Source organism: Rattus norvegicus, chromosome 9, assembly GCF_021556685.1.
Source record: "Rattus norvegicus strain SHRSP/BbbUtx chromosome 9, alternate assembly SHRSP_T2T, whole genome shotgun sequence".
NCBI lineage: Eukaryota > Metazoa > Chordata > Mammalia > Rodentia > Muridae > Rattus > Rattus norvegicus.
Window position 1 is genome coordinate 120,558,577 of NC_141542.1, and position 21,858 is coordinate 120,580,434.

General features: G+C 46.2%; 1 protein-coding gene across 2 annotated transcripts in view; it reads right to left on the reverse strand.

Moving 5' to 3' along the window:
- Nucleotides 1-17,791, reverse strand: part of Ralbp1 (ralA binding protein 1) — a 36,798-nt gene extending 19,007 nt beyond the window's left edge. The window contains 2 exon segments of one of the 2 annotated variants that reach the window (NM_001393664.1): nt 85-337; nt 17,616-17,791. In NM_001393664.1, coding sequence (NP_001380593.1) covers nt 85-328 — 244 coding nt within the window. In that variant the 5' untranslated portion in view covers nt 329-337; nt 17,616-17,791. 2 annotated transcript variants of the gene reach the window in all.
- Between the last annotated feature and the right edge of the window lie 4,067 nt (nt 17,792-21,858).

Sequence of the window (21,858 nt, forward strand, 5' to 3'; positions counted from 1 at the left end):
CTGTGTGCTGGCCCACACCGAGACCCCTCAAGAGACCAAGGCAGGAGAGGATTGTATCGAAAGCGCAGAGAAATTGGCACTTACTCCTTTTCTCCTTTTTCTTAAATTTTCCTTTTTTCTTTCCATGGTCTTTCTCATCATCTGACACGATATCAGGAGGCTCGTGGAGGATGTCATGGGGAGGTGAAGGCTCACCCGTCCGGTACAATCCAGGAAATTTTGTAGGGCTGATCTCCTCGGAGCTGGGGGTCCGGGTCAGCCCGCTGCCGTGCTCGGCCCTGCGGTGTTCACTAGGGCTGCTGGTGGGGGGCAGGAAGCACTCAGTCATGCTGAAGCCCTGAGGAGGAAGGGAAGTGGTCTTCTGTTACCTATCCATTACACCTGCAGGGAAGAGAACACCTGCAGTCAGCACACACGATCAGAGGCAAAACCATCATCAACGCTCAGCAACGAACCCTGCATTCATTCACAGACAATCCACCCACCCCACGTGACCTTACTAACGCAAGTTACACTCCAGGAATACATACTTCAGTCCTCAGGAGCCTGAAGCAAGCACTGGGCCTCACTCACTGGGCCTCACGCACTGGGCGGGCACACCAGAAGAAAATCAGGAGTCTCAAGGGAGATACAAGCACCTGTAATCCCAGCATCAGACTGACTGCAAGTCTGAGGCCAACCTGAGCAACATAACACGCTTCAGGCTATCCTGGGCTACAGGATGAGATCCGGTCCCAAACAAAATGATAATGAGTCCCTTTTAAAAAGAACTCAATCACTGCGTGTGGTGGTGGTGCCTTCAATCCCAGCACTCAGGAGGATGAGGAGTTAGGTCTGTGTGAGTTTGAGGCCAGCATGGTCTAAGATAGACAGATTGACAGACAGACAATAGATCAGATAGACTGATAATAGATAATAGATAACAGATTATATATATAATAGATACAGAAATAGATAATGATAGATAGGTTTGTATGTATGATATATATTTTTTTCTAGGACATCCAGGGTTACGTAGAGAGACCCTTGTCTTTAAAAATATAGATAAAATAAATAAATTAAAAAACTCATCAATATAAAGGCCTCACTCTAAGTTAAAGTGAGATATAAAGATATAAATCTGGGGCTGGAGAGATGGCTCAGTGGTTAAGAGCACTGACTGCTCTTCCAGAGGTCCTGAGTTCAAATCCCAGCAACCACATGGTGGCTCACAACCATCTGTAATGAGATCTGATGCCCTCTTCTGGTGTGTCTGAAGGCAGCTACAATATACTCATATACAATAAAATAAAATCTTTAAAAAAAAAAAGATATAAATCTTAGTATCTGTAAACTGTGCTCCATCAAAGCAGCCATTAATAACAAATTACAAAGGTTGTTAAGTATACAACAACAATTTATATATGTCACAACTTTATATTTACAATGGCTAAGATGATGTTTAATGGCTCACATAATAGCAGCTCACAGACTGCAATTTTATGTCTTGTGTAATCAGACAGTTCCCATGGCGGGAATCATGAATCTGATCTGTACAGCAGTTACACTGAAACAAAGGAGCCTCATCCAACCAACCCTAAACAGGAAGTGGTCTCACCTCAACAGACCAGCATCAAGGTTTCAGTCCAGGCTGCACAGGGACACACTGTCCTTAAACACAAACATAAAATAAATTCTTTGTAGCTTCAGCTGGCCTGGAATTTGTTATGTAGATCAGGCTGGCCCTGCAATCACAGAGGTCTTCCTGCCTCTACCTGCTGAGTGCTGGAATTAAAGTTATCACCGTGCCTAGTGCTTTCTTTCATTTTGTTTTTAAAGACCAAGTTTCATGTAGCCCAGGCTGGCCTCAAACTCTTTATGTGGCCAAAGATAACCCTAAACTTCTAATCCTCCTGCCTGTACCTCCCTAGTGCTAGGATTATAGCCCTGTGCCACCATATCCAGAGATATTTTATGGTACAGAAATTAGATCTTAATAAAGCTTATCAAAGGAAAAAAAAAAAGTCAATCATGAGCAACCCTTCCTCCAGGACTCTTTGAATGTCTACGTAATAAACTATTATCTGTTCTCAAGAGTACTGCTGGCAAAATGAGGAAGCCACAAACCATGCTTAGCTTTCAATTCCAACTCAGAAAAGAGGGTGGGGGGGTGGTCCCCCAGGCTTTGGGAATAACTAACAAACAGCATGCCCAGTGGGAAAATAAGTGGTGTTCTACTTACAAACCAAACACCCAAGGATCAGAGAGCTTAGGTGACTTCCCTAAATCACCCAGCTAGATGACAGACATTCTGTCCACAGCATGCCCTCAGGGATACGAAACAAAAGTAACTGTGAGAGACAAAGACACTAAAGGGAGCACCACCAGCTTGGGAGCAGGCAAGGACACTGCTCCAAACACAGCAGCTGGCAGGTAAAGCACAAGGTGGGCAGGGTATGGCAGGATAGAGGAACTCCACGTCAACTGATTAAAGCAAGAGCTTAGAGGCACAAATGTGCAGCCTAAGGACAGGAAAGCCTGGAGATAAGGACAATTTGATTCTAGTTGTTGTTTGATTTGTTTGTTTGTTTGTTTGATGTACAGAGTACATGCATGTGCATGAAGTGCATGCATTCCCCATGGAGGCCAGAAGAGGGCATCAGATCCCTTGGAAGTGGAGTTCCCGCAACTATGACTTACCCAGTGTGGTTGCTAGAAACCAAACCTGGGTTGTCTGCAAGAGCAGCAAGAGCTCTCAAGCCCTGAGCCATCTCCAGTGCCTTGCCAGATCTGGACATTCAAAACTCCATGCTCCTGCATGGTAAAGTTACTCCTACATTGACATATGATCCTGCTTATCTTATTTTTAAGTTTCCATGCTGAACTGACAAAATAAATTTCCCAGTAACTCTGACATGAAATGGCATGGCGGCTCATACGTGACAGAATGAGTTCTCTCCAGAGAGAACTGAACTCACAATCGTCAGACAAATGTTTAAGAACAAAAACCTTTCAAGTAGTGTCTCTGCTCATGTACAGTTAGTCAAGAACTGCCCACCCATACAAAAAGACACAGAACAGATTACTAACTTTAAATCTCCTGTAATTAGCTTTCAAAAGCAAACATACTGGTTCACTAAACATTAGTCAAATATCAAAAATCTTATTCTAGAAAATCAACAATTAGGCCCGATAGCACCGCCTTTGGTCCCAGCACTTTGGTGGTAGAAACAGGAGGATCTCTGAGTTCGAGGCCACCCAGGTCTATAGAGAAAGTTCCAGGACAGCCAGGGCTGCTCAGTCAATTACAAAGTCAACTGATTCAGTGTTTTATAAATGTCCATTATACAAATACACTAGAAGCAGCTTTAGCTCTTTAAACATTCCTCTGTATTTGTGTGTGTGTGTGTGTGTGTGTGTGTGTGTGTGTGTGTGTGTGTGTGTGGAGAGAGAGAGAGAAAGAGAGAGAGAGAGAGAGAGAGAGAGAGAGAGAGCGCGCTCTCAAGCAGGCCAGAGACATCAGATACCCTAGAACTAGAATTCTAAGCAACCATGAGGCTCCTAAGGCCAGTGTCAGGTCCTCTGAAGAGCAATAAGTCTCTTAACTACTGAGCCATCCCTCCTGCTCACCCTTAACCACTGAGCCATCCCTCCTGCTCACCCTTAACCACTGAGCCATCCCTCCTGCTCACCCTTAACCACTGAGCCATCCCTCCTGCTCACTTTTTTGTTTTCATTTTCATGGTTCTTAAAAATAATGACGGGGCTGGGGATTTAGCTCAGTGGTAGAGCGCTTACCTAGGAAGCGCAAGGCCCTGGGTTCGGTCCCCAGCTCCGAAAAAAAAAAGAACCAAAAAAAAAAAAAAAAAAAAAGACTAATCCCAGCGTCCACATGGCAGCTCACAACCGTCTGTAACTCCAGTTCCAGAGGACCTGACACCCTCACCCAGACATACATGTAGGCAAGACACCAATGCACATAAAATAAAAATAAATTATACAAAACAATCTATAAATTACAATTTTTTAACCTAATCTACTAGGGTCCAAAATATTGTTTCACCAAGGGCTTGTATCTGAACATTGATGAATCTGAGCCTACTGTTTCAGAGTTATTACTGGGCACTTTGCAGTTTCAGTTGTTGGTTTTCTAAAACAGCATCCTGTTCTGTGGCCCACACTAGCCTGGAGCACAAGGCTGTGCTCAATTCATGCCAACCAACCTGCGTAAGTCTCATCTTGCCCACCTCGGGAATGTCTGTTTCATAAACAGTTTGTATGAATAATTCATTCTTGCTCTTCAAATAAAGAAAGGAGACCATCTCAGAACAAAAGGGTCTAGATAGTAAGGACACCAAGTGTCTCTAACAGCACACACACATGAAATTTCAGAGCACAGAGAATGGGGGGGGGGGTCCTGTAGGCAGGGGGGCTGCAGAAGCAGCTAAAACACAAAAACCAGGTCCAACTTTCCAAGAGGACGCTGAAACTTAAGGACATTAAAGTAGCATCTTAAAAACTCTGGCAATACCAAAGCCATTCAAGAATATGGGTAAAATGATGCTGTTTTCAGGACATCAAGAACTCTGCTTCCCACACAGCTTCTCAAAAAGCCCACAAAACCCAGGCAGCAGACTGAGGAGGAAGACAGTGATCCCCAGAGAGTTCCTAGGAGAGGCATCGGGAAAAGTGAGCCTGAGACCACCTAGTCCGCAGACACATGAGAACAGGGACTTGGCACATGTGTGTGACAAGTGAAAGAGCCACTGGGCTGTGGGGTAACTGTGGGTCACAGCAAATGAAGCAGTGGAGGAAGATACAACCATCACCTCAAGAGAAAGAGAAGGCAAAGGAACCAAACTGCAGCTCCTGCTTTCCGTGTTACAGAGCAGCTGACCTAACAAAACACAGGACTGTCACGGTTCAGGGCTGAAGCACAGAACAGGAGCACAGGCCGAGAGACACGGATCTTCATCCAATGCAAGTTACCAGGCACTTTCACAACTGCTGTCTCAAGAAACAGCAGCTTTAGAGATGACCACAGTAGCACATACCTATAATTCCCAGCACTGGGAGGGGCAGGGGTGAAGGGGGTGGGGTCAAGCCGGCTTTGGCTGTGTGCATATGTGCATAGCAAAAAAAATAGAAAAGAAAGAAAAAAAAGATCAACTTAAGTGTATTATTGAGAAATTGAGAAAAAAAAAAAAAAGAAGTAAGTCTAAGAAAACTATACCTGGGAGGGTTCACAACTGAGACAGAAGAGCACTGACTCTATGTGAGGGTCCCCAAGATGCCCCAGGCTGTGCAACTGACCTGTAGCTCTTAACTGACAGCCAAGTTGTCCTCCAGGCTAAGAGGTACTTTGCTAAGTGGATACAAACAAAAACAGCAAAGCAAAGGAGAGTGAGATGAAGGCCTGAAGACCTTAGGCTCAAGGTCCCAGGAGGCTCAGCGTACACACTGGCCAGATTCTGTTCCTCCTCCAAGGGGGGTTCATAGTCAGAGCCCAGATCCTCTGAAGGATGACAACAGCATAGGCCCCTCGGCCTCCCATCTCCCACTGCTGCAGGAAAGCCAATGTCCTCCAATCAAACCTGCAACACCCCGGCCATTAGGAATGACCTCAATCACTCAAGGACCGAGGGGCTGTGCACAAGTCAACTCTAAAACAAAACAAACAAATCCAGGTTTCACAGAAAGAGTCATACATCTTTTAAAATAGCTAAAAGGCACTCTGGAACTATAAACACTACTATTTTAACCTTTAAAGTGGATCAGAAATAATCCTTCAGCGGGGGCAGATGAGGCTCAGGTTTCATGCCAAGAGCAGCGAGATCCTCCCGTGATAACATGTTTAAGGCATATGACAGCAGGTTTACAAGGGAAGTGATTCCTTATGAACATCCCCACAGACCAATTATTACCTAATTGAGCTGCTATATAATTAATCCTTCTCAAATCTACTAACATCATTAAGGTGCACTTACAGAGACTTTACTCATCTGCCCTTTCCTTATAAATCAGCCTGAATCTTTTACTCAGCTTTTTCCTACCTCCAGGTGCTTATCCTAACAAACAAACTTGTCATTGGCACTCCTCACTGAGCTACATAATTTGTTTCCCTCGAAGCTTCCTAGTATGTGGCAAAGTAAAATAACATGCCTAAAACAAGTCCCACAGGCAGACTCAACTTTAAAAATGTGGCATTCTATAATTACATTGTAACAGGTTCTAGTGTATACTTGCCCCCCTTATACTTGCAACTGTTAAAGGACTAATGAGCAGAAGATAGAAAGTTTAACAAATCACCTTAGAAAATGGCAGTGTAGAACTAACTTCAAGAAGCTAAATCTAGAGAAACACATGTCCAGTGGTCTACATGAAAGCTTTAACCTCTGATGGTTGGCACAGTAGACATTGAAAACTCAGCTACAGGAACCAATAACACCCTGACAGCGGCAGCCACTGCCTACAAGGTGAATGGCGGGAAGGGAGCAAAGGCAGCATTGCAAGCTGTGTGCATGTGCTTCAAAACCCACACTAGGCTCCACCTTAAACAAAGCCTGAGTGCCATCACTAGCTAGGGACAAAAAAGAAAGGGACCATCATTGGCTAAAAAGGAGAGAGGGAGATAGGGAGGGAGAGAGGGAGGGGGGTTCAGCAGTAATAAGTACTTAGTGCTCTTCCAGAGAGACCCGAGGGGGGCTCCTAGTGCCCACACCAGGCAGGCGCACCAACACCTGTCACTCCAGCTGAAGGGAATCAGAAAGCCCTGGCCTGCTCCGGCACCTGCACTCAAATGCACAAACATTTGATATGCCTACGTATAATTAAAAATAAAAACAAATGTAATATTATCACCAAGAACTAAACAGTGAGGCATTTTTGAAGAAATATCATATCCTTCTACAGGGAAACCTCCTACCTATCTTTCTTTCTTTTTTTTCCGGAGCTGGGGACCAAACCCAAGGCCTTGTGTTTGCTAGGCAAGCGCTTTACCGCTGAGCTAAATCCCCAACCCGCCTACCTAACTATCTTAACATGATCCATTATCTGCTCTCAAGAAAACCTGAAATTTAGAATTTCACAAGGGGGAGAGGACTAACACTTTATTTAATAAAAATAAAATTCACGCTGCTGATTAGAATAGAACAGATAAAAATTATCTATGGCACCCAGCGATACCAAGCAAAACCTGTGGCACCTCGATGCACCTCATGTCTGAGGGAAACAGTGGTTCACAGTGTCTGCTGGGAGCTGCACAACCTCTAGGTAAGAGTAGCTTTGCTTCAGCAGCAGGTTGCTAGCGAGCCTCTAAAGGACTTTGTGAAGCTCTGTTTTCTGGGGTAGGGTGCAAAAAAAAAGTTCTGTGCATGGTTTTGGGGATTTAGCTCAGTGGTAGAGCACTTGCCTAGGAAGCGCAAGGCCCTGGGTTCAGTCCCCAGCTCCGAAAAAAAGAAACAAAACAAAAAAAAAAAAAAAAAAGAAACAAACAAAAAAAAAGTTCTGTGCAAAAATTCCCACAGACTAGGAAATGACAGAGTGACTCTGTCTGACATCAAAAATTTAAAATTGTAGTCCCAAGGCCAACACAAGCCACCAAAAACTTCAGCTACCTCAGAGTGAATGAAATGTTATTTTCTCCTTCAACTTAAGTGCACTGTTTTTTCAAGTGGCTATCGGGGTGCTTGGTGCTGTTACAGTCGCAGATCTGATTCTAATCATCTTGTAGACATTAACGTCTAGGGCTAGGCAAGTGCCTTCTATACGGTGACACCTTGTTTGCATGTGATAGACGACATCTTCCCATGCAGTGCAAATCAGAGATCCACTCACAACTTTCTCCACTCACGACTTCTGTTTTTATATAATTCTAAGTATGTAAGTACTGACAGTCATAAAGAAATTTATTTTAAAAACAATGTGGGGGAGCTGAGAAATGGTCCAGAGCCTAGTAGAGGCTTGTCAACAAACATGATAGCTTGACCTTAGAGTGGCTGTCCTATGACCTAAGAGCACTGTGGTATTTGCACACACCCCTACCTTCTTACACACAAATAATTTTAAAGCTTTTTGGTGTGTATATGTAATTCCACCACATATGAAAGCAATTCTACATACTAACAAGATGGATGTGCCTTTTGTTTTTCCATAATCAAATCTTGAATAAATATTAATGAAACTCAAGCAAATGTGTGTGTGTGGAGGGTACATGTATGTATATATGTGTGTGGAGAGTACATGTGTATGTGTATGTGTATGTATGGAGGGTACATGTCTGTAGGGTACATGTCTGTCTGTGTGTGCGTGTGTGCGTGTGTGTGTGGAGGGTAGACACATGTGCATCTGTGTACATCTATGTACAAGTTGTTACCACAGTCGTTGTCCTTTGTCACTGTCCACCTGGTTTTTTGAGACTCTTTCACTGAACCTGGAGCTCTTCAATTCACTGAGCCTGGCTAGTCAGTAGACTTGAGCAGTCCACTGTGCTGGCATAGGGACTGCAGGCATGTGCCATCATGACTGGCTTTTATGTGGAAGCCAAGGACTGAATGAAGGTCTTCACGTTTACTCAGCAAGCACTTTGCCATCTGAGCCAGCTCCCAAGACTCGAGCACTGCTGTTTTCTAAAAAAAAATTATCATTGTGTATGTGTGTATGTGATGTGTGTGTGTGATGTGTGTGTTTGTGTGTGTTATGTGTGATGCGTGTGTTGAGGGGGTGAGCAGCAGGCATACATACTTCCATGCACATGCATGGAAGTCAGAGGACAATTTTTGGGAACTGGTTCTCCCCTTCCACAGAAGGTTCCAGGAATAGAACTCGGACTGTCAAGGCTCCTGTGGTAGTCACTTTTACCTGTCTGGACAGTCGCAGTTTTTGAAATCAAACATTCTAAAATGATGCACTCCAAAGATGTGCTGTCGATTCTTACACGCTGAGAAGTGATGGCAGGAAAACACGAAGTCTCATTCTCAGTACTGACGCTATTATGTTTCCGTAAGAGCAGACCCTGGGCACAAATAGTAAAAACACTGCGCACAGTGTGACTGCATGCACCATGCAGGTGCCACACTGTGTTCCTGAGAAGAGAGCTGCCTCTCAAATCTGACTGCTCCTGATTACCTTACCCTTGATTAATGAAGTGCCACACTTGTTGGCATCATGTCCTAGCTCTGATAACCACTCCGAGGGCTACCACCACTTCTGTTTCAACAGCCTTTATGCAAAAGCGTATGTTTAAATGCCTGCTGGATTTCAAGACACTCAGTTTAAAGACGTTCACTCAGACATCAAGCCACAGTCCCAGCACTGCCCCATGGTAAGTGCTCGGCAAACCCTAATCCTAGTACTGGACATATTATACTGGAACTGTCTGAGACTACAAATATATACATTCATGTGCACGCTTCTGCTTCTGTGGGCATACAATACCTACAGGGTTCACTCAGCAGTTGAGGGTGCTGGCTGCTCCTGCAAGACGACCTGCGCTCAGTCCCCAGCACCCACATGGTGGCTCACCGCCATCTGCAACTCTAGTTCCGTAAGATTCAATACCATTCTGGCCTCTGTAGATACCACATACACAGTGCGCAATGCACGTGTGGCAAAATACATACACATAAAATACAAATAAATCCTTAAAAACAAAAGGTAGTGATTAATATTTTAAAGTACCTCTGGGAGATCAAGCTGTTATCCTTCAGGCAAGGTCTCAGCAGCCGGAGGGGACTGCCAAGCAGCCTACGTGACAAGCAGAGCAGACTTTTCACCCTTATGCACCCTGAACATTATCCTTTACCAAAAAACCAGCCAGATGCAGTGTGGTGCACACATCTGTAATCCCAGAACTTGAGAAGAGAGGCAGCTCTCTGAGTTCAAGGCCAGCCTGATCTACAAGTCCAGCCAGGGCTACATACATAGTTAAGACCCTGCCCCTGCCAACACACATACACACACACACACACACACACACACACACACACACACACACGCTAGGGTAGGGGTTCACGAGGCCCCACCCTCCCTTCAGATTTATTGGCAGTTAATGTGGCTAGGAAAGAGACATTTTCTTCTGTGATGTAGCTGTACTCTGCTGTCCACACCCCTCTAAATAACCTCCATGTCCATTCCCATAAGTAGTCCTAATGAAAACCCGTGGGTCACAAAAGGGATGAGTGGTTGAAGGGAGAGCAGTGGGAGGGACGGAGACAAGAGAATGGCAGGACGTGAGTGGGGTTGAAATACATTATATACTGTATGCAAATTCCACGAGGAGACCCATTATGCATATGAGTGCTAACAGAACATTACAAATACATCATTTCCACTTCACCCAGACCAAGAGCCAGCCAGATAAACAAAGTGGGCTTTAGAGTCTGGCAGATGATCTAGGTTCATTGCGCGCGTGCGTGTGTGTGTGTGTGTGTGTGTGTGTGTGTGTGTGTGTGTAAGCGTTACTATGTATGTGCATGTATGTGCATGACATGTTGTATGGTTGGTTGTAAGGTTTGGCAGCGATTATCCATCCATTAGGTCATCTTGCCAGTCCATGCGGGAGATGTGCATCTCAGCTCTCTGGAGTGCAGAGCGAGCACGGAGTACTTTTATCTGTATAGAAAGCAAGTATACTGATACCTGGATCTAGAGATCCTACACCTAAAACTTTGAAAAGGAGTTTTTTCTTTGTTTGGTTGCTTAGTTGGTTGGGGTATTTGTTTTGTTTTCCCAAGACAGGGTTTCTATGTGAAACAGCTCTGGCTATCCTGGAATTCCCTTTGTAGAGCAGGCTAGACTCAAACTCACAGAGATCCATCTGCCTTTGCCTCCTGAGTGCTAGGATTAAAGGAGGGCAGCACCACTACAGGCTACTGGAAAGAATTTTATTGTTCTTTCATTTCTCGATTTTTCTCTTGAGTTGTTTTTTAAAGGCAAGGTCTCATGTAGCCCAGGTTGGTGTTGAACTGAGAAGTTTTGAACTCCTGGACTGGGTGTTCAGACTCCAAACACAGGAGTGCATACAAGTGCATAGTGCCACGACCTCTGCAGTGAGTATGTAATGTAGATGGATCTCACTACATAACAACACTAACCTCAGCCCTTTGCCTCAGGCTCCTGAGGGCTGGGATTACCATCACGAGCCAGCTGAAATTAACTGTATATGTGTGTTCACGTACCTAAGTGTATGTGCACATAGAGGCTACAGGCCAACTTCATCTTCACCAGTGTTTGCCCCCCGCCCCCGCCCTTTATTTTTTTTAGGTGAGGTCTCTCACCTGGGCCTGGAGCTCAGTATTAAGGCTAGGCTGGCTACCCAGGGATCTGCTGTCTCTGACCCCCAGCAGTGGGATTACACAGACACCACCACATCCAACTGTTTTATGGGTTCTGGAGACTGAGCTCAGGTCCTCATGGTTACCCAGTGTGGCGGTATGAATATGCTTGGCCCATGGAAGTGCTACTGTCAAGAAGTGTGGCCTTGTAGCAATAGACATGGCCTTGGAGGAAGTGCATCACGGTCGGGGCAGGCTTTGAGGGTTTCTAATGCTCAAACTCTGCCCCCGTGGAAGAAAGTCTCCTCTTGGTCTTCTTCTTGCCTTCAGGTCAAGATGTAGAACTCTCAGCTCCTCCTGCACCATGCCTGCCTGGATGCTGCCATGCTCCCACCATGATGATACTGGACTGAACCTCTGAACCTATAAGCCAGCCCCAATTAAATGTTGTCCTTTTTAAGAGTTGCCTTGGTCATGGTGTCTTCACACCACGGAAATCCTAAGTAAGACACCCAGCAAATACCTTCCTGACTGAGCTATCTCCCCGACCCTTAAAAACCCTTAAAATTAACTTTCAATTAGACAAGAAGTGAACAAAGATAGCGTTCTGTTTGTTCTTTGCTACCTGTGTATGGATGGAGATGTGGCCTCCCAGCTCCCTTCTCCAACCTCCACTCCTGCTCTGGCTGCCATGCCTCCCTTCCACGATGGCCTCCGATCCCTCCCGCACAGTATACTCTTTCCTCATACACCGCTTTTAGTCATGGTGCTCACCTGGCAAGGAAGAGAAACCAGCATAGCTCTAAACGAGTACAGGCAGGGGGTGTGCTCTGCTGGCACCTGGCCAGGGAGAGAGCATCCTAGGCAACTCTAGGGTGAAAATCGGAAATCCAGACCTAAACCTTTGGGTTCTGGGATTGGTGGTGCTCAACCTGTGAATCTGGACAGTGGAGTATTGTTTAGAAAATCCCACAGTGTTGATATTGGCTTCCACACAGACAATCCTTGTACAGGTGAAGTCAGTAACAGATGACCATGAATACATTCACATTAAGTTTCCAAAACAGGCAATGAGCAGGCACAGAAAGTCCACTAATGGGCAAGTAGACCGATGAGTGACTGCAGAGGTTGGAGGGCTGGGGGAGTGGCATGGGGGAGGGTGGATAGGATTGACAGAGTACTGGAACTGAATCATGTTATCATGTTCACACAACTTCCAGCACTAAACCACACTGATCTGTAACTTTTTAAAAGGCTAAATTTGAGTTGAAAAGCTAGCTCGTTCCCAGGTTCCTTGTCATGCAGACATGAGGAGTCCAATCCCCCAGAACCACTTCAGGTAGGCTGGGCAGGGCACAAGCTCTCAACACCTATGATCCCAGTGCTGGGAGGCAGAGGCAGAGGCAGGAAAGTATCTTCAATTGTTAGCCATCCAGCTCTACCAGTGAACTCCAGGTTCACCGAAGAGTCTCTACCTCAAAAACTAAGGTGGAGAGCTATGGAGGGAGGCACCCAAACCCAACCTCTGGCCTCCATGTGCACCTGTGTTCACAAATAAACAAAATGGGTTCAGGGATGCATTTCAGAAAGTGTTCTTTTTATAGCAGGTTCAAGTTTTGGGCATGATAAAAATCCCTCCCTCGACCTTTATGACCTTCTACTCTTTCTTTTCTTCTCAGCTAACGTATATATGCCTGTTATTCCAGCAATCAGGAGGCCAAGGCAGAGGCACTGTGAGTTCTGGCAAGCATAAGCCAGAGTAAGACCCTTTCACAGAACTAAAGCCGGAAAAGCAAGTGCTGCCTCCACCCTCTGACCTCCTAACTCTATGGACATGAAGTTTCTTCCCCTACCAAGCTGCCATAAATTTAGCCTAATACACTGCTAAGCATCTTTATCAAATTCAAAAGACTCATAATTCTTATTCTGACCAACTACTTAGAGCATTTAAATATTTATTTTTACTTTTTATTAATACATCTGGGTACAATGACATCTTTAATCCCAGCACTTAGGAGCCAGCCTGCTCTACTCAGTGAGTTCCAAAGCAGTCAAGACTACACAGAGACCCTGCCTCCCAGAAAAAAAGAAAGTTCAGGTTACTGTGGGTGCTCCTGGAGGCCAAGAGTGCTTGATCCCTCAGAAGCCACAGTCACAGGCAGTTACAAAGCACCCAGCATGGTACTGGGATTTGGTCTTAGGTCTCTGGAAAGCTCTCTGGTCTCGAACTTTCTGTAGAAGTCTACCAAGTGCCGGGATTACAGCCATTTGACACCACACCTGGTGATGCTTTCCTCTCACAAATTTTTCCTGGAGTTAGTTGGGAAGAATGGTAGCCTTTTTTAAAAATGACCCTATCAGCTGGACACGATGAGTCATACCTTTAAGTCCAGCATTTGAAGGTTGAGGGAGAAAGGGGCATTCCTTCTGAGTTCAAGGCTAGCATGATCTACAGAATGAAACCCTCTCAAAAAACAAACAAACAAAGACCCTATTTTGTCTTCTGCAACAGGATTCCCTCATGGATGGATGCCTTGGCATTACCAAATGTTTTTGAAGGTCGCCTTCCAACATACCCTCCTGTGCTGATCTCTGTGGCCTATTCCAGAGCTGGTTGCTGATGGCAAACTCTTCCTGTGTGGTAGTCCCTAACCCAGAGGCTTCGGCACCACTTACGTATAACATGACAGGACTGGAGAGACAGCTCAGCTGCTAAAGGCTAAAACTCACAATTGACGACAGAGCTCTCTGACTCTACCTGCTCACAAAAACATCCACTCGACATGCCAGAAGTTAGCACGTGATTTCTCCTCAAATGTAGTCCACTTCCTCAAGTCTCTGTCTCAGGCTGTCCTACCATAGTCAACCTCATCTACCCCTCTCTGTACTCTGCAGTCTATACTCCACAATTCTACGCTGGTCTTTCTAAAGTGAAAACATGATTAAATCCCATGAACAGTCTTATGACCTGGCTACAATCCTCAGCGTGGTACAGTTTCCAAAGACTCACGGCGTAGCCTCATCTTCATCCTCCTGGCACAGCCGGGGGATAGACCCTGGTTAGACTGCATAGGTTAGCCAGTCTGTTTCTCCCACCCCCACCACTCCCCGTTCTGTCTCAGTGACTCCTGTTTGCAGGCCGGGCAGAGCTGAAATTGTTTTGATGGTATACAGACTATCTCCCCAGCTCCACTCTCTCTACCACCACATGCAGCTACCCTTAAGGCAGCTAGCCTCGCAGATCCGACTGTGTCGTCTGTGTAGCTGACTTTACACACTTCTGCTTACACTAGTCCCTCCGGGACTGCCCACTGCTTCTACGGCCGCCTGGTTGCTTATACAATGTTGGATGTCCTCAACTGAGCATTCCCGACCTGTATTTTCATCACCACTCACATTATGCCCTTTTCTACCTACTGCCCTCTCCTACAGCTTCTCTGAGGATTATGTCATGTAGAGTCCACAGAACCCCCATATTTTCTACAGAATCCAAGGATCATATTGTAGTTGCAAGATGAGTGTTGCAGAGCAGGCTGCATGCTCTCCTAACATGCCCAAGACCCTGGGCTCAATCCCCGGGACATAGTCATACATGTGTGTGTATAGGACAATAGATTTTATACACCTCTGTATTGTTTGTTAAGAAGAGAGAACTTGGGTTGGGGATTTAGCTCAGTGGTAGAGCGCTTGCCTAGGAAGCGCAAGGCCCTGGGTTCGGTTCCCAGCTCCGAAAAAAAAGAACCAAAAAAAAAAAAAAAAAGAAGAGAGAACTCTGACCATCTGAATGTGGCTCTTATCCTCCTCCAAGTTCTCTCTACTCCTGTATTCTAAATAATCTGCATTTCCCCCATGCTCTGTCTCACATATATTAGCATAAAGTCTATCAGAGACTTTCTTTTTCAAAGAAAATAATAGCTGGACACATATCTAATCCCAGCACTTAGGAGCCAAAAGCAGGAAGATCTCTGTGTTGAAGCAGCCTGGTCCACATAGGGAGGTTCCAGGCTAGCCAGGACTTCACAGTGAGACCCTGCCACCCCCATCTACCCCCAACCCCAACACACAAAAAGAAAATAACAGAACATACTTTGGGATAGTGTTCTGTAGTGTTGTGGACCTAATCTTCTCTTTGCCAAGCTATGACTATGCAAATTAACTGTACAAAATAAAGTTAATATTCATTTTTTTAGATTTGTATTATCTTTAATTACAGGGGGAGGTGAGCCACTGCCTGTGAAGACCAGGTGTTGGGTTTCCTGGGAGCTGGACTTACAGACAGTTGGGAACAGTTTCTGGGGAGCAAACCCTGTAACTCTCCAAGAGTCATACTGCGAACGTCTTAACCAGTGTGCCCTGTCTCCAGCCCCAGTACTCAATTTTTAAAATACCACTTCTGTCTCTCTAAATTATGAGGAAAACGGTCCCTGTAAACTTATGAGAAACCACCGTTTAAAAAGACAGCAAATTCAGTCATCTTACCTTGTTTCTAGATACTCTGTGATTTGTTTTTTGAGACAGGATTTCTCTGTTTAGCCCTGGCTGTCCAGGAACCCTCTCTGTAGACAAGGCAGACCTGGAACTCACAGACATTTTCCTGCCTCTGCCTCCAGAGTGCTGGGAATAAAGGTATGTGCCACCACCAGCCGGCTTCTAGATACTTTGTTTTAAAAATTATTTAACAGCAGCTGCTATTAAACTAACCTATCTCTCTCCAATCTATGGGACACACTGAAAAAGTAGAAGCTCCAAACCCCTGTAAATGCCAACACCACTAAAAGGAAGTTATTCATTTCGAGGAAGATACCCAGGACCTTGAAATCATCGATATAATTCCTAGTACAGAAAGTGATGGGATCTTTCCTTTCCAAGTGCTAGCACCTGAACACTAAATCCAAAGTAGGCCTATTAACTTATCACTAAGGTCTTGGTCAATAACTGCCAGGTATGAGTAATGCTTCCCAAGCTACTCAGTGGTAGCCCACTGGCATTCATTCCATCAACACCACTGAGGCTGGGCAGTGGAACAGCTCGATGTACACAGTGTATAGCACACTTCTGTCACAGGCATAGACCTCCAAACGAAAACGGCTGTGATCTCCAATAACATTAGGGTAACTGCGCTGTTCTCTCTGGAAGAATCCTTGTAATGATCCCCAAACTTGAACCAGCACTACTTCAGAAGACTGGGAAGTGGAATATTTTGTCAAACTCTGTTTCACTGCGACATATTTAAAAGACGGGAAAAAGAAAGCTGGCCTGGACTAAGAACACTCCGGCATGAAAACGCGTTGAGAACGAAGCTCTCAACTCCAGATCTGGCCGAACACTTCCACTGAACCCTGAAACAAGGACCGCTACAATCAGGGTCGCCCCCCTGCCCAACGCAGGCTACGAGCCACAGCAGGAGCTGTTCCCCGACTCCACCCCGCTTGCGGAGACAGGTGGGCGAGCCAGGTGAGACCCATAAACCGGAAGACTGCGTCAGGCCAGTCCCCCGCCGCAGCTCCGGCCAGGTGTGGCCCGCAGGGATGCCCCGCGGCCTGGAAGATCCAAGGAAGCAGCTGGGCTCCCAGCTAGCCCCTGGCTCCCACAGCAGCACAGGACACACCGGGAGGTCCCAGGGAGGCCTGTCCGGCAGGCGGGGTGACCCACCCCAAAGGAGCAAGCTCGGGGAGTGAAGCCTTCGCGGACAACGTAAGGCGGGGCAGCCACGCCCCCCACCCCCAACTCCAATTCCGAGCCCCGGATCCCAAGCCCAGCACGCTGCATGACAGGCGCGGGCGCAAGGCCGGGCGCCGGACGGCTCCCACAGACACCACTGCAGCGCTGCGACCCCCGCGAGCCAACGCTCCCCGCCACTGACCAGTGCCTGCCGCCGAGCGACCGTCCGCTCCGCTGCAGCCGCCGCCTCCTCGCACTCACGCTGCCGCTACAACCGCCGCCTCCTGCGCTGCCCCCCTGGCCGGCCGCGGGAGCCCCATTCCCACCCCGCCCAGCCTCCGCCTGTTTACAATGATTGGGACAGAACAGGACGAGCCGCCCAGCGCGCACGCGCACGCCCTCCTCCCGCCGCAGCCGGCTTCCCGGGTCCTCCGATCCTTGGCCGTGACGGCTAGGGGCGTCTAGGGCAAACGCCCCTTGTCCTCGCACGGGGCACGCCGGGAGTTGTAGTTCTTGTAAACCCGCCACCCCCGCCACTGCAGGCCCGTGTCTCGGACACAAACCACAACACCCAGAAAGCATCGCGCCTCACGAGATGGAACTCGTTGGGGAAACAGGGAACCCGCGAGAGGATGCGCCAAGCGCTAAGGCTCTGCAGGCGCCTGCGCAGTGTCCTGGGGACCGAGTGGAACACACACCTACCGGAGCGAATCCCAGTGAAAACAGTGTGGGATCCCTGCGGAGCTCTGCAGGAAAGAAAGCGCAATCCTCCCCAAGCTCTGGCCGGGTGTCCGCAGCTATCGAAAATGACACTTTCCCCCAAGCGTCTGCGTACTTTAGTGGTTCCGACCAGTTAAACCAGCCTGGGCTGCCGACCCACCCCGCCTCTGGGCGGAGCACCTTGCTGGCCTTCTTTGGGCGGAGATCTTCAGTTGGAGAATTCTTGCCTTGGGGTTTGGAGAAAGGAAGCTTTTGGGGCCTATGCGGGGAAGTCCGCAGGATCCCTTTAGTGTGTTGGCTTGCGGGGAACTGCTGACTCCCACCCACTTAGCTCAGCAGTTAGCAATCAACCCCCGAGTTAAAGCTGCACAGCATCATGTTCAGCTCGCAAACAGAAACAGCTGAATATCCTCCCGAAGTCCTCCATGAAGGACTGAAGGAGTGTTCTCCGGTGTATACCGTGATAAACAGCAGTCCTTTGAAGTATTCTGGGTTTATAGCATTGGCAGTCAGAAGAGAGATGAGATTTCTAGTGTATGCTTCTTTCCGAGAGCCATATGGATTTCGATGATCCGTCCTGTACTATGCCCCCCAGCCATCTTTCCTCAAATATGACAAGTCCGTTCCTTGCGCAAGAGTCACCCTCAGTGGAACACTGAGGTCCTAGAGGGATCTTTCCAGAACCCCTGTAGCAATAAAACAGCCTCCAGGAGAAGCTGGCCTGTGAGTATGCCAGTTAAAATGCTCCTTCCCACTGGCAGTTCTGATATGGCCAAGGGATAGGCACTGGTCTGAGCAGGGCTTTATGAACCCTCTCCTGACATTGACATATAAAATAATGAGGTGGGGAAAGAGGCGTTCTTTACTGAGTAATTCACCGGTGGTCATATTTACTGCAACATCACGTGGCCTGTCCACTGGAAGTGAATGAAGCTGAAAGAGAGTTAGGGGACACAGCAAGGTAGAGGGAAAAGCAAGAGCGGTCAGTTAGAGTGAAGACTGACTCCCTTCTGAGATCCTTAAGTGCTGTGTTTATGTGAGCCTCAGCGGGCGAGCCAATCCAGGAATAATCTTTACACACTTTTTATTATTCAATTGTGCTAATGGAGGTATTTACAGGGCTGTTTCTCAGCATTTTCCCCTCCCACTTAAGGAGCACCACAGAACCATTTACTCTGGTAACTGTTTTAGAAATAAGCATCATGTCCAAGCAGAACCCACGAACCCACAGAGACAGATGGAGGCTTCCACTAAACCGCAGCTTCCTTTCTTTTCTGGTACAGTGAAGTATTTGAGGTCTGCAAATCTAGGAACCATTTGTCTCCTGCCGGGGCAAAGCTAAACAGAATTCAGGGAGAGGATGAAGTTAAAAATATCAAACAAATACAGCATGTTTTGGGACAAAAGGTAGGCAGGTTCATTTGCTGCCCATTATTAAAAAGATGGGTCTTGTTCGTCTTTTGCAGCTCTACAGACTGAACATAGGGCCTTAGGAACACGAGGCAAACACCAGGCTCCAGCTCTAGCAAGAGTCCAGGGCTTTCTAATCCAAACATTCTTCAGCTATGATGCAAACTTTCTGCCTGTGCAACATCCATCCAAGCTGACTTGCATCACCCCCACGGGACTGAGGATAGGAGAGCTGATGTGAACATAAAACTTGTTGCTCCACGACTGTGGCTCTCAACCTTCCTGATGCTGAGACCCTTTATTTAATTCAGTCTCTCAAGCTGTGGTGACCCCAACCATAACATTATTTCCATTGCTACTTCACAACTGTAATTTTGCTACTGTTGTGAATCGTGGTGTAAACATCTGTGCTTTCCTGTGGTGATAGGTGACCCCTGTGGAAAGGTCGTTTGGCCTCAGGGGGTGGCGTCCCACAGGTTGAGAACCACACTGCTCTGCAAGGGAGCAGGTGCCTAGTCCTGTCCCAGAAGTCTCATAACCTCCGTTAGCATCCAGGATCTGTGGCAGGCTAATGTATGATCACTTTAAGTATGGTCAAGGTTTAGCTCCTTCACAGTTATTGATACTTTTTAATCTAATAATTGATTTAGCCACGTGAAGTACCTAGGAAGCTTCCTTTCCCTATGCCAACCCTTCCACCCCAACTCACATGTGTCATGTACATGCAAGCGAACCTTTCATCTCCCCCAGTACACCTATTTTAGTAATTTGGATCACAACACTATTTAGTATTTACAGTAATAAGGCTAAGAATGCTATTTACAAGTTGTGTGTGTATGTGTGTGTGTGTGTGTGTGTGTGTTGTGTGTGTGTTATTTAAGAAAGAAAAGGCACTCCAAAGCACTATGGGGTTACCTGCACAAATTAAAACTGATAATGCTCATATGTGTGTGTGTGTGTGTGTGTGTGTGTATTATATTCTTTGCATATTACAGTATAAAACATGTTACTGGTATACCACATAATCCCACAGGACAAGCAGAAAGTGCCAACCATACCTTAAAAGAGATGCTTATTAAACAAAAAAGGAGAGTAAAACCCCCCAGGGACAAACTAAGTAATGCGTTGTTGACTCTCAGTTTTCTTAATGTTGGTGAAAGAGGAACTGCAGCAGCTGAGAGACACTGGGTTATCACAACAACCGAGGAGCTAGGCCAACCAACATACTATAAGGGTTCATGGACGTTAGAATGGAAACCTGCAATAGTTTTAAGATGGGGAAATGGTTATGCCTTTGTACCTACAGGGAATAAAAGATATGGTGACCAACAAAACTTTTAAAGATTAGATCAGATGAGGGAGAAACTCTTGTCAGCTGAGACATGCATGTCTTCACAAAGCAAATAGCCCAGGTGATTCACAGACTGGCTCGGTTGTTTCTCCCCCAAAATACATGCAGATCAACTTCAAAAGGGCTAGCCCTAATGACCGATCTCACAGAGCACAGACAATACAGAGACTAAAAACACAGAGACTGGGCATCAAATGCTACAGCTACCTTCTTTCAAAGTAACCATTTTCTTCCTTGGGGCCCCTATAGGAATCCTTCAACCCAATTCAGCAGAGTAATTTTACAAACATCATCGCCCTAGTCCCTTGTTGGGGTGGTAGGTTTGGTCATTTAATGTGTTATAGTTGTTATCCTCTAGATGGAAGGCTGTGATTAGTTATGATCAGGGATTGATAGAAAATTAAAACTGTTTTCTTTGAAGTATTGTATATTGATAGAAATTTGAGGTTGTTTTATTCGATCACTTGACCATATTGTACACATGCCCTTTATTGGAAAATGTGATGGTTCTTGCAATTATTTCTATTGAGCGTAGATTGCTAATGATAATAAAAGGACAGTTCTTAAATAGGAAGGGGGATATGAAGTGGAAACTTCTAGTTTCTTTGGAAAGCTATCTCAAGTAGTTTGCTAGGGCACAAAGGATGTCTTGCTAAAGCAAACACGTGAAAGAAGGTTTTCCTGAAGCAGGCACAGGTGAAAGGATGTTTTGATGTAGCAAACTCATGAAAGGACCCATGATGAGGGGTATAAATATGACGCCCTCAGACAGTGGGAGACAAGCACTGGACATTGGTTTGGTTTGTTCTCCTTTGACAGTATTCTCTAACTACACGCATGTATTGGTTTGCCATACATAGTGTTGTTGAGCTCAACTTGCGTTAAACACTGCCATTGAGAAAAATTCACCAAGGAATTGCTCTCGAGGTTCCTGTGTGGAAACAAATTTTTAAGAATATAGAAACAAGGGGTTGGGGATTTAGCGCAGTGGCAGAGCGCTTGCCTAGCAAGCGCAAGGCCCTGGGTTCAGTCCCCAGCTCCAAAAAAAAGAAAAGAAAAAAAAAGAATATAGAAACAAGGTTCTGAAAATGTAAAAACAAAGTTTTAGTTGTCAGAATGACCGGGCCACTCTGACCAAGACCAAGCTAAGTTAAGACAAAAATAACTGTTCTCAGAATAACTCCCCTACCCCTTCCTGTACTGAATTCTGAGGAAAACCACGAACTGTCAACAATCTTACTGCCAAAATCCACCCCCCAACTCCTTTGACCAAAAGAGTTAAAAAATATATACTACTGCTTGGCTGACTAATCATAATACAGTAGTTCACCCCCTTACAAGGAGGGTATAAAAGGTGGGTGCTTTTTGAGTTCGGGGTTGACTCTCCCTGTGAGGCTGAGCACCCCCACGTGCATCAGATCAATAAACCTCTTGCCATTGCATTGATCTGTCATCGAGCTGTGT